We start from the raw sequence: 12787 nt of genomic DNA on the forward strand, positions 1-12787 counted from the left end.
CTCCCCACATCTACACCTGTACCAGTTACCGTTACTGTAATGGGGGCATGATCGGAAGGCAGATCACCTCGCCTTAACACGGTACAGTCACTTAACAGTCAATCAGAGATGGAGACGCTACACACGTGTGTCTACCTCTGAGATCTAAGTGTCACGTGTTCTGAATGTTTTGTCACCAAGAAAATGTCTGTCACCACACATGAGGTTATTAATGACAAGTAATTTATTATCGATGGACATAGCAGACAACACCTCAGCATTGTCATCAGCTCTGTTTACATCATCGTGGATCACTGGGTATGACATTATTCACATTAGGAATCTCTGTTAATGACAATAATTGCCTCACACTGTTCCCAAATCTCGCATTCATGTCACCAACAATGAAATATCCTTTATGCATGTACCTAAAATTTACTTTCACTTGAATAGAGGCAAGTAAGCCATGGGAGTAATACGGAGAGTCACAAGGAGGAATGTAACCAAAGGCAAATGGTTCACCCTCAACATTGCGAAATTGCATCCAAACTTGATCTCCCGTCAACATCAAATACTGAAGTAGATGACCAGTTGTTAATACATACAACTGTTCCACTCGCTCTGCAACACCAACTTCTTTACTCTTACACGTCGCATAACCTGGGAAAGACACTGGCATAGCTGTTTTAACTTCATTAATACAAATTATGTCGTAATCATGTAACATCTGTTGTACATCTGCCTTTTCTAACTTTGTGCGCACTCCACCTGTGTTCCACGACATTGATCTTATCTTTCTTGTATGCTGTGGTGATGTTAAAAAAAACTGAGGATTCCAGCTATCAGTCACATCTGCATCCCTATACAGCTTCCCTTCCCTCGTATCCAGACGTACCGCACAGCCTGCATTCTCTGGTCGTGCCTTCTCTGTCGTCTCTGCTTCCCGTAATCGTCGCCACTCCCTCCTCACACAAGGGTGGACATCCTTCTTGACATAAATCTTGTTGTAATTGTCACCAGATGTCTTCAAGCGGTTGGCGTTGTCCAGGATGGTACTGCGTTGTCCCTCATCAGCCAGCGTGAACAGGATGGGACGTCGCCTGGTGCCGAGTGAAGTGTTGTTACCCAGCCGACGATGAGTACCACTCACACTGCCTACACCCATTTTGGACCAAATCTTGCTCATTTTCTCCTCGTCATGCGCGGCACCTTCCAGTGTGTCGTGTTCATCCGGTACACCCAAGATAATGATGTTCGCCTCTCGCTCTTTTCAATCAAGTGCTTCTAAGAACTGCTGCTGCTTCACCATTACCTCAGCCTGCTTGTCGACCCGAGCCTCGAGTTCGGTGTAGTTCTGGTTCAGTGTACTCTCTGGGGAAGTAACCATGTCTCTCAGTAATTTAACTTCATTCATAACCTCGTCAAGCCTCTTGTTCTATTTAGCCAGCTCACCATCTTGTGCGTTAGATGCTAGTATGGAGTCTATTAAATCTTCTTTGTTAATCTTTGCTAGTTGATTACGCTGAAATGCAAGTCTGACAGCTGTTTGGTTGCCATGTTAACGGTGTGACGTCAAACCCCTACTGCGCAAGCGCCGGCAGGAGTTGGCGATTTGAGGGAGTGTTTTCCCAGACGGCAGCTTCTTTTTACGACTACTTCTATCTTCTGGGTTCCCACTGCCAAGACGAAAGTTGCTCACTAAGGTCTTACTGCATTCATATAACGTGAGATGTCGTCTGGAGTCTCCAGGAGCCCTCAGGAACCCACAAAATGGCAAAAACTCGGAGCACAGTCAGCTGTAAAGTGACCTGGCCGCCACCTTGACACACACACACACACACCAACCCCAAAGGGTGGCGGCGTGGTAGGACAGGTGGTGCACCAGCGGGCGGCGGCGGGGCAGGACAGGAGGTGGTGCACCAGCGGGCGGCAGTGGGGCAGGACAAGAGGTGGTGCACCAGCAGGCGGAGGCGGGGCAGGATAAGAGGTGATGCACGAGAGGGCGGCGGTGGGACAGGACAGGAGGTGGTGCATCAGCGGGCGGCAGTGGGGCAAGACAGGTGGTGCAATAGTAGTAGTAGTAGTAGTAGTAGTATATCTAATTACCCGGAAGTGGCCGAAAAACAGTGGAAATTGTGGGAAACATCGACCAAAAGACACAGAGGAGGAGGGAAGGTCTCGGTCTGATTCTCGACTCTCGATGACGTCATGTTTTCATGGCGGGCTGCCAACGGAGCTGGACCCTTCAATTCGCCCACACACGCCACACGAAGCCATGCATGCTTCACTACACGCCCACACACGTCCATACACACACACATGTAGTATCCACAGCCGTTCACACACTCCCATACGTATTCATTCGTCCATACACACGCCCACATAAAGCCATACATACACACGCCCACGCAAGGAAATACACGCCCACGCGAGCCCACACACCCACACGCATCCACAGGCATTCATACACGCCCATACGCATCCATACATACGCCCACATACTTGCTTCCACACACGCCTACGTAAGGAAATGCACGCCCACAGACGCCCACTTAAGGCCACATGCATCCACACGCACCCAAACATGCCTGTACGTATCCACACCTCCACACACACGCCCACACACGCCTAAACACGCCCACACACATCTATACATAAGATTACATCACATCGATACAAATGTTCCAAGATGGCTGCTGACACGGCTTCACAGTCACCACTTTCTTGGAGGCTGGCCTTGTTCATTTCAGCAACTGACAACTAACACCAAGGATTAGCGATGAAGATAATACATAGAGTGTTTATTTTGTTGGTCACTGATGAAGCATTATAGCGCCAGACAGACCATTTATGCAATGCCTTTATTTGCAGTGACGCCAGCTGCGCCATCTATATATTTGCAGTGACGCCAGCTGCGCCATCTATATATTTGCTGATGAAACACCGCCCTAAAAAATCAGTAACCCAGTTGTCTCTCCCAAAAACATCCAGGAAATAGAACAACATGCAAAAAAAATCACAAACAACAACAACAATAACAAAAACATCCCTATCCTTTCCAAAACACCTTGAAAACACACACACACACAAACACACACACAGATAGATAAGTTTATCGACCACAAATTGTCTGGCCTCACAGCCTTGACTTGTTCCAGGGGCAGGGAGGGTTGTCTAGCACTGGGGTGCTGACGTGTGTGCTGACATCACAGCCTTGACTTGCTCCAGGGGCAGGGAGGGTTGTCTAGCCATGGGGTGCTGACGTGTGTGCTGACATCACAGCCTTGACTTGCTCCAGGGGCAGGGAGGGTTGTCTAGCCATGGGGTGCTGACGTGTGTGCTGACATCAGAGCCTTGACTTGCTCCAGGGGCAGGGAGGGTTGTCTAGCCATGGGGTGCTGACGTGTGTGCTGACATCAGAGCCTTGACCTGCTCCAGGGGCAGGGAAGGTTGTCTAGCCATGGGGTGCTGACGTGTGTGCTGACATCAGAGCCTTGACTTGCTCCAGGGGCAAGGAGGGTTGTCTAGCCATGGGGTGCTGACGTGTGTGCTGACATCAGAGCCTTGACTTGCTCCAGGGGCAGGGAGGGTTGTCTAGCCATGGGGTGCTGACGTGTGTGCTGACATCAGAGCCCTGACTTGCTCCAGGGGAAGGGAGGGTTGTCTAGCCATGGGGTGCTGACGTGTGTGCTGACATCAGAGCCCTGACTTGCTCCAGGGGCAGGGAGGGTTGTCTAGCCATGGGGTGCTGACGTGTGTGCTGACATCAGAGCCCTGACTTGCTCCAGGGGCAGGGAGGGTTGTCTAGCACTGTGGTGCTGACGTGTGTGCTGACATCATAATCGTGACTGTCCTGCGCTGGGTTAAGTACTCTTTTAAAGTGAGTGTTGATATCTTCACCAGTAGTGACCTCTCATTATCGTGTTCTGACACACTGACATCACCTTTCCAATCCACAGCTTGCCAAACTCTTCCGTCTCCCATTTACCCAAGTCATCCCTCTCGTTTTCTGTAACCTGAATTCTGCTAACTTTACAACTAACAGCACACACACTTATATATTTCATGGGATAGCCTGTCAGCAGTTCATTCGCGTTACTCTCATCTCGAACATCACTATCAACATGAACCACAATGTTCTCAAAGTGTCGTTTGTCAGTGTTGGCAAAACGCTCAGAGGAACACAACCTTTCGTTACATGATTAAGTAACTCCTTTACCGCTGCTCCGAGGAGTGGGTTCGTATCAGCTGTGATAATTCAACCATCCTTTACATGGCCAGATGCATTCTTTCTTGTACAGCAGCAAATGACACACTCGAAAAACAAGGAGTAACTCGGCGGTGTGCACCAAAACACATGATGCCAGACACATTACTGAATTGAAGCCACGCCTGCTCACCAACACTCACACCCACGCCATGAACCAGTGAGCTTAACAATGCTTTACACACACCACAACACCACTCCGCCCCGCCCCGCCCCTCGGCTGCACCACCCAGCCACCTCACTGAGACATGATACATAGCCGGGGAGCCGTACACTGGCAGGCTGGCTTTACTTCCCACAACACCATACTGGTTAGCACTCGCAACATTTGAGTTTTCTCCAACTTTGTATGAATTCTGTTCGCTCACTCGCCGTGGGTCATTTAAAAAGCCTGTTGCCTCCAGGCATTAATAACACAGCCGTTAATGTAAAGCTTCCTCTCCCGGCTCACTCCCTCTCCGTCCTCTCCGCACCCCCAAGTCTCTGCCGCGCTTTCCTTACCGCCGGGGGCACGTCCTTCTTAACACACATCTTTCTAAAGGGCTCGTTGCGTGTTGTGAGTCACACACACACACACACACACACACACACACGCACACACACAAACTACCATGCCCAATACCTATTACTACTACTACTACTACTACTTACCACTCTTTCAGTTTTTTCAGTCCATCTTCTGAATTGGTTTGCAGGCTTATTGTTTTCCTTCCTTGTTTGTCTTGGCTGCAGAGAGAGAGAGAGAGAGAGAGAGAGAGAGAGAGAGAGAGAGAGAGAGAGAGAGAGAGAGAGAGAGAGAGGAGTAGGTAGGTGATAAAAAGATATGAGAAAAAAGAGAGAAATGAAGAGATTTAAAGATAGGAAAACGAAGGGACATTGAGAGTGAGAGGGGTAGTGTGAGAGAGTGAGAGAGTGAGAGGCGAGTGGGTAGGTGATAAAAATAGATGAGAAAAGGAGAGAAATGAAGAGAATTAAAGATAAAAACACTTAGGGACATTAAAAGACGAAGAGGGGGATGTGAGAGAGAGAGAGAGAGAGAGAGAGAGAGAGAGAGAGAGAGAGAGAGAGAGAGAGAGTAGGAATGTTTTTTTAAGGTTCTAGTGACAGATTTCTGCATTACTGACAGGATAAACACTATTTCAGTATGTTGTAGTGGAAGTTATAGAGGTTTTTAATGGTGTTGTTATGGTTCCAGTGACAAATTAACAAGATATCTGCATCACTGACAGGAGGTTGTAGTGGAAGTTATAGGGTTTTAAATGACATTTCTTGCAGTACTGACACCAGCCGCGTCACCGCCCTCCACAAGACCAATGACGGCGCAAGCAGTCTGGCCTCCCAAGACAGCCCTCATTGAGCTGTTGAGGTTAACGACAGCACACGCGGAGCCGAGGCCATCCCCTTGAGTGTTGGCCCAACACAACACTCAGTCTGGTGCCAAGGTTAAGAGCGATGACTGCGTGAGTGGCGCTGCTTCCCTCAGTGCCTCGGTGGTTAGTGACGCAGAGGACCTGAGGGACACACTTTTGTAGGAGTGAGTATCCTGAATTTCTGAAGCGAGATATAGACCTTATGAACGTAGATATGTGTACGTAGATATGTGTAGCGCACCGAAGGTAAGGCGAAGCGCAGGCACACAGCAGGCAGACAGTGGGAGACAGCAGGAGGCTCGTGTGCCGAGGTGTTGCACTCTCAGATAGTGGAGCCATGAAGGCAGGCGGGTGGCTGGCTGCTTTGTACCTCATCATGGTCATGAGTAATACTTAGAATCGTTCTAGCGATTACTATCGTCTTCACATCTCGTGTTTCATGTGTTTATTTGGTGCTTGATCAAGATGTGAGAAACGGTGCCCTCTGTGGTGCTTCGCATGCAGTGACCCAGTGTTTCATTATCAGCTGTACTGTGTTAAGATATTTCATTTGTTACGTGCTGATCAAAATATTTCCTTTCCTCTCCCTTATTCATTTTTTACTCTGACATCACAAGTCACTCAGTATTTTTTCCTCGCATAACAAGGGCTGTTTCTGGCATTCTGGGGCCTCATGCGAAGGGCTGCTTGGTAACCCTGCGTTGTGGAGCTGTGGTAGGTGGATCCCCAGCCGTCTAAGGGGGTTGCAACTACTCCTTTCACATATTAAATGTTTCAATCTGGTGGACTTTGAGAGGAAAAACACCTGAATCCGTAAACATGATAGGCTACTTTCTTCAACGTGATTATACGCATGACACAGTAGCAGTGTCCCTTCAAGGTATACACCCAGTTTAGCAATTACAAAGTACACAAATATAACAGAGATAAGAATGAAAATGTGCAAAGTTTGCGAGGTGAATCGATCCGAGACGAGATACCATAGTCTATCATTAGAGAGAACGACAGACAGCCTTAACCGTGAAAGAAAACGGAAAGTAAAGGGCACACACTATAAAAAATTACCCTCAAAATTAACAGGTGAAATACACCCTCCATGTTACATACTATATGTGAAGGTATTATTTCTAAAACTATTGAAATATGAGTGGAAATAAAAAAAAAAAAAATAATTCTCACAACTCTATCCTAATCACGTACAGTAATACTCAGACATGGCTAGCAAAGCCTCCTCTTCCTTTCACTTACTTCCATTGCCCCAACAAGACACTTCACATGTAGAAAGTTTCCTTTCCCGCAAACATTTTACCATAATTGAATCTGTAATTGCTTACCCAAACCTTTCTACATGCCTTTTACTTCCATCTCATGGGAAATCTGAACTGAAAACCTTTTCCCCACGTATATTACTTTTCTCAAGTGTATTTACTCTAAATTAAGAACACTAACTGTTTAACATATCCAAACTCCGCCAAGTCTCGCCTCTCGCTTGCTGTCTCCTCCCTGCATCGGACAGACGTGTCAGCGCAGTGTTGCTCAGGCACAGGGGAAGAGCGCCGAGCTGTGCAGTGTCGACTCCTCTGCTGATCCAACCTGTCAGCATGCAGACAATAAGTCCCCAAGAGAAGACTAGATCTGCATCAGTCAGTAGTTCCCTGATCACCGCGAATACAGTACGACACTGACAAGGAATGAAGTGTACGTGAGGCCTGCATATCAATTAAAGAAATCACCCGTGGGCTTGAGCATACTGGAATAAAATACAAATAAAATCTACAGGGAAGTAACATAAGTTATGTGCAGTGGTGTACTACAAAGACTTACAAAAGAGTTGTGGCTGAGTGGCACTTTTCTATGAAGTACTAAAGAGGCAAACACTACGCACTAACATAATCCCTTACTTAACAAGACAGAAACCCACCGGTACATGCCTTACATCAGCTCAGAGTGGGACTGTGCTACTTGTGCAACATGGAAAGAAAACAGCCAGACAAATTTTTTGGTGCATAAAGCATCAATACACCTCCTTGAGCCGTGTTAACTGAGTGAAGGACTGCCACTTACGAAGTGTGCGCCATAATCCTGCTCACATCTGTTTTAAATTGCTCGTTATGAGATTTACGAGAAATTATGATTAAAAATACTATTACATATAGAATACTCATCATAAACACAAAACTAAAAAAAAAAATATGCCGTGTTAGAGAGAGAGAGAGAGAGAGAGAGAGAGAGAGAGAGAGAGAGAGAGAGAGAGAGAGAGAGAGAGAGAGAGAGAGAGAGAGAGAGAGAGAGAGAGAGAGAGAGAGAGAGAGAGAGAGAGAGAGAGAGAGAGAAATGTGTACTTATGTTTAAATAGTGAAAACATGCATTTGCTTATATAACACTCGTAAGTGTATGTCACCATTTCTCGCTAAGTTCAGTAGTACAGCAGAATATCACATCTCGCCCATCACCTCCACCCTCGCTCCACTAGGCTCCGCCACCCGCCCCGCCCCGCCCCGCTAGCACGCCACCACTTCACCCCGCCTGGGGCAACACGCTGATGAACCGCTGACTCACAGTCACGGAATACGATGAATAATTTACCCTTTCAAGATGTTGCAGTGGACGGGGGAAGCCAAACACTCCACAGTGTTCACCAAACAATACAACAAAGTCATACACGTGGGCTACATACACGCATACACTGAACACTTCCACAATACACTTACCATTCTGATTCTGTTGACAAATGCCTCATGTTTGTTACAGCTGCCTTCACACTCACCACAGCTAATCCCTCCTGCTCACACAAACCAAAACTCTTCCCTTCTTACTTCTTTTCTACAACAATCACGATTTTTATCTTTATTTTATTTATTTATTTATTTATTTATTTATTTATTTATCTCTTTCTCTCACAAGTATATTCACCCAATTACGATCACGCTGTAGGTCTGGAACTCAAGACCTCTCACCCTAACTCTACATTTCCCCTTTATTTATTTATTATTTTATTTATTTATTTTATTTATTTATTTATTTACTCACTTTTTTTTTTTTTTTGTCTCAAGAGAGGAACGTTAAGGTGTGCCATGCATTTGTTCCTCTAATCAAGAAATTCGGCTTGTACCAAACCCTTCCTTCTCTCACACACACAGTTTTCAAATGGCACAGAGCTGAACCCTCGCATTCCAATAAGTGTTTTCCTCACTGATTATACGGAATTGCTTGTTAAAAATTATCACAATTATTAGAACGTCCTTGAAAACCACTGCGTTGTCAGTAGAGCTTCCTGAAAACAGTCGAGAGGGGACGAGGAAGCGTTTAATACGACCCGTAACGTGTTTCATTATTCTACATAATACAATTTTTTTCCTACCCCAAACAATTCAAAACCATCTCTGTAAAACAATGAAGACATTTGAAATGCGCAGTTCACCATTTTTAAATCCCAACGCCGGTGAGTTACGTTGAGAATTCCCGCGCCGTTGCCAGATGTACTCCCCATGTTGATGCACTTTCCACTCTTATTTTTCCAGCAACAATTTTTTTTTTTTTTTTTTTAGCACATAATGATTATTTCCTTAAGTGTTCCTGCTGAGTACGCCGACAGGTTTGTCATATCACGTGACATTTTTCAAATATCAGCGAGGATGATGGAAGATTTGATGATTATTCTAGTAGCTCTGATAGTGATGACCCTCTAGATCAGTGGTTCCCAAACTAGGGGGCGCGCCCCCCTAGGGGGGCGCGAGGAGGATACAAGGGGTGCGTGAAGTCATCTGCTCAAAATTATTTGTTTAATTAGAATAATAAAATCATTCAAAGAACAAATATCTGTCATTACATACATGCAAAGTATAATTATAGCAGTCACTCCAACCCGTTTTCTATTAAGCTAGTTCTCTTTACACGTTTTGGACAAGTCAATGATACCAACCACACTGACGCCACTGAGGGACTCGTCACAAACTCCCAATACTCCATCCCGTCAACCTGAGCACATATTCCCCTTGTCCACGGTAGGGATTTATTTCACTCTTCAATTCTGGATCACATACGTGTATGAGTGACATTGTAACCTTGACGATTTGCAAGGGTAGAACGATGCAGAATGGAATGTCTTGTTGATTGTGTGAAATACTCGTTGTGATCGAAAGTGTGAAATGTGAATGATACGCGGTGAGTTTTGTACACTAGTTTGAATGTATGTGGTGAAGTGTGTGCGTTGATTCCAGTATAGGCGGCGAAAAGTGCGTGTGACAAATTAAGTGTACTGTATATGTTGCTGGATTGATGGTTCAATCGCCATATCTATTCACTTAATAAAAAAAACGTTAATAAAAATCTCAGACAGCAGAAAGAAGCGAATCTATTATAAAAAAGTGGAAATGATAAAACAAAGCCAAAAAACACGATAACAGACTAAACCACTGCAAACACAAACTCAACTCTCGACACGTAAGCAAAACTAAACCACCGTGCGCGCACTAACAAAACTAAACCACCGTGCGCGCACTACTCTACATCACACCAAAAACGTACCATCATATCACAATTCAGTCATCGCCAAAATCGCTAATATAAGATCCAACAAACAAAGGTACATGAGCACAACTATGCCAAGGTCGACTGTATGCAAAACATCGCTCGTCAAATCAACACATTACATTACAGTATAACTGAGCATTTTCGTGCGTGTAGTTTTACTCCGTTTGCTTCTTCTCGTTGTATTTTCCGCAGTTGTTCTCATTGTCATTATTGTTAAGATATAAGCCACGTTGTGTGCTGAATATTTGTGGTATGTTACAGATTTATGATTTCCAGTTGTGTGATCTATGTTATATGAATGTGTGGTGTGGTGCATGCCAATACGGTATGTTATATAACTACTTAGTTCCATGGTGCAGTTTATAAGTTTGTTGCTATTTTCACTTTGCAGAAATGTCTGGGGCAAAGAAAAGAAAGTATTCAGATGAATATATCAAGTATGGCTTCACTGTTATAGAGAGGAATGGATTTCATCTCCCTCAGTGTATCATATGCCATACAGTCCTCAGCAATGACGCCTTAAGACCTGGTCGTCTGGAGCGACATTTGAGTACAAACCACAAAGCATTAAAAGAAAAGCCAAAGGAGTTCTTCACAGCCAAACTGCATGAGCTGAATCGTATGAAGCTGGACTCAAGCAGTGTTTTTCATCAAGAAACGTGGAAACTGGTGGAAGCATCTTACGAGCTGTCACTACTTATTGCAAAAGCAAAGAAGCCTGGCTCTGTGGGGGAGACTCTTGTAAAACCCTGCCTTTTGAGTGCTGCAAATACTGTGCTTGGGGAAGAAAGCCAAAGAAAGTTATCAAAGATTTCCTTATCAGATAACACAGTGAAGCGTCGCATTGACGAACTTTCAGAAGACATAAAAGAACAAGTTTTGGACAAAATAAAAGCATCTCGCTTCTTTGCAATACAGTGCGATGAAAGTACTGATGTTGCTCACCTTTGCCAGCTGCTTGTTTATTCTCGATTCGTGGATGAAGGAACTGTGAAAGAAGAAATTCTTTTCTCAGCAGCACTGGAGACAACAGCAAAGGCCATCGATGTTTTTTCAAAGGTTGATGAGTTTTTCCAAGAGCACGGTCTTTCATGGGAAAAATTAGTCGGTGTTTGTACTGATGGTGCCCCATCAATGATTGGATCTCGCTCTGGATTTGTGAAGCTGGTGAAAGAAAAAAATCCTGCTGTAACTGGGACTCACTGTGTTATCCACAGACAATCATTAGCAAGCAAAACTCTGCCTGGTAATCTACGCAGTTCACTGAATTTGGCAATAAAAGTGGTGAATTTTGTAAAGAATAGCTCTTTGAATTCTAGGCTTTTCGCAGCTCTTTGCTCAGATTTGGGCACTGATTACAAGACTCTCCTGTTTCACACTGAAGTCCGCTGGCTTTCCAAGGGAAACATGCTGAGTCGTCTTTACGAGCTCAAAGATGAAGTGGAAATTTTCTTGCAGAAGCAGAAACAAGACAAACTGTATGAAGCATTCAGAGAGGAAGACTTTCAGCTCTCACTAGCATACCTTGTGGACTTTTTTGAGGCTATCAACAACCTCAATTTGAAGTTACAAGGAAGAAACACAAACATCATTGCACACTCTGATGTGATCAGAGCTTTCACCGAAAAAAATTCATCTTTGGAAACGAAAAGTACAAGTTGGGAACTTTTCATCGTTCTCACATCTGAATGAGCTCTTATCTGAGAAGAGAAACATTGAGCAGTATGACGTGACAAAAGAGGTTTTATCACATCTGCATTCCCTTGCTGAGGAATTTATGCACTATTTTCCAGATGTCTCAATGGAGAATTCTCTTTGGACATTGGTGCAGAATCCATTTAACACTGATGTGGAGTTGTTACTGGAATCACTGCAAGAGGAAGCCATCGATTTGAAATGTGACTCCAGCGCGAAAAGGGACTTTGAAACAATGAAGTTAGAAGAGTTTTGGGTGAAATATCTCCCCATGTACCCAAAAGTAGGTGAAGAAGCACTTCGTGTGATTCTTCCCTTTTCTTCTACTTATCTTTGTGAAGCAGGATTTTCAGCTCTTGTTGTTCTGAAAACAAAAACAGCGCAACCGACTTGATGTAGAAAATGACTTGCGTTGTGCGCTGTCATCCTTCAATCCTAGAATTTCTGATCTTGTGAGGAAGAAGCAGCAGCATCCATCTCACTAAATTAGTTCATAAATTTTGCCTTAGTCTCATGAGTCATTCCAAATATTATATGCCATGTTTTCAAATTATTTTTTCTTAAAATTGCAACTCAATTTTGCCAATTTGCTAATGTTCAAACCTTTTTTTTCGCTCACTTTGAACCAAATGTTTCCTTTTTATTTACTGAAATGTAGTATTATTTGTTTGAGTGGCTTTCATTATTAAAATGTAATACAAACAAATATGTTTTCCTGAACAATGCTAAGAAATAAATGTAGGAATCATTTCATATGAAAAAAAAAGAGGCACTGGGGGCGTGTGAGTCTACTGGAAGCAAAAAAGGGGCGTCAGGTAAGATAGTTTGGGAACCACTGCTCTAGATGATAGCAATAAAGATAAAGATTATGTGTATAGTGGACAGAAAATACTGAGGAATAAAGCATTAAAGGACGAAACAATTAGAGGAAGAAATGAACATG

The 12787-nt window shown here is 44.3% G+C and overlaps 1 protein-coding gene across 1 annotated transcript; it reads left to right on the forward strand.

Annotated features, from left to right (window-relative positions):
• Positions 1-10542: 10542 nt before the first annotated feature.
• On the forward strand, positions 10543-11841 carry LOC135110014 (protein FAM200C-like). The gene has a single exon (XM_064022004.1). It carries the CDS (start codon positions 10543-10545, stop codon positions 11839-11841), a length of 1299 nt encoding a protein of 432 aa, XP_063878074.1.
• Positions 11842-12787: the final 946 nt, after the last annotated feature.

This window comes from Scylla paramamosain, chromosome 19 (assembly GCF_035594125.1).
Source record: "Scylla paramamosain isolate STU-SP2022 chromosome 19, ASM3559412v1, whole genome shotgun sequence".
NCBI lineage: Eukaryota > Metazoa > Arthropoda > Malacostraca > Decapoda > Portunidae > Scylla > Scylla paramamosain.

Coding starts and splice junctions, on each gene's coding strand:
- LOC135110014 (XM_064022004.1), top strand. CDS start 10,543: ATGTCTGGGGCAAAGAAAAGAAAGTATTCAGATGAATATATCAAGTAT.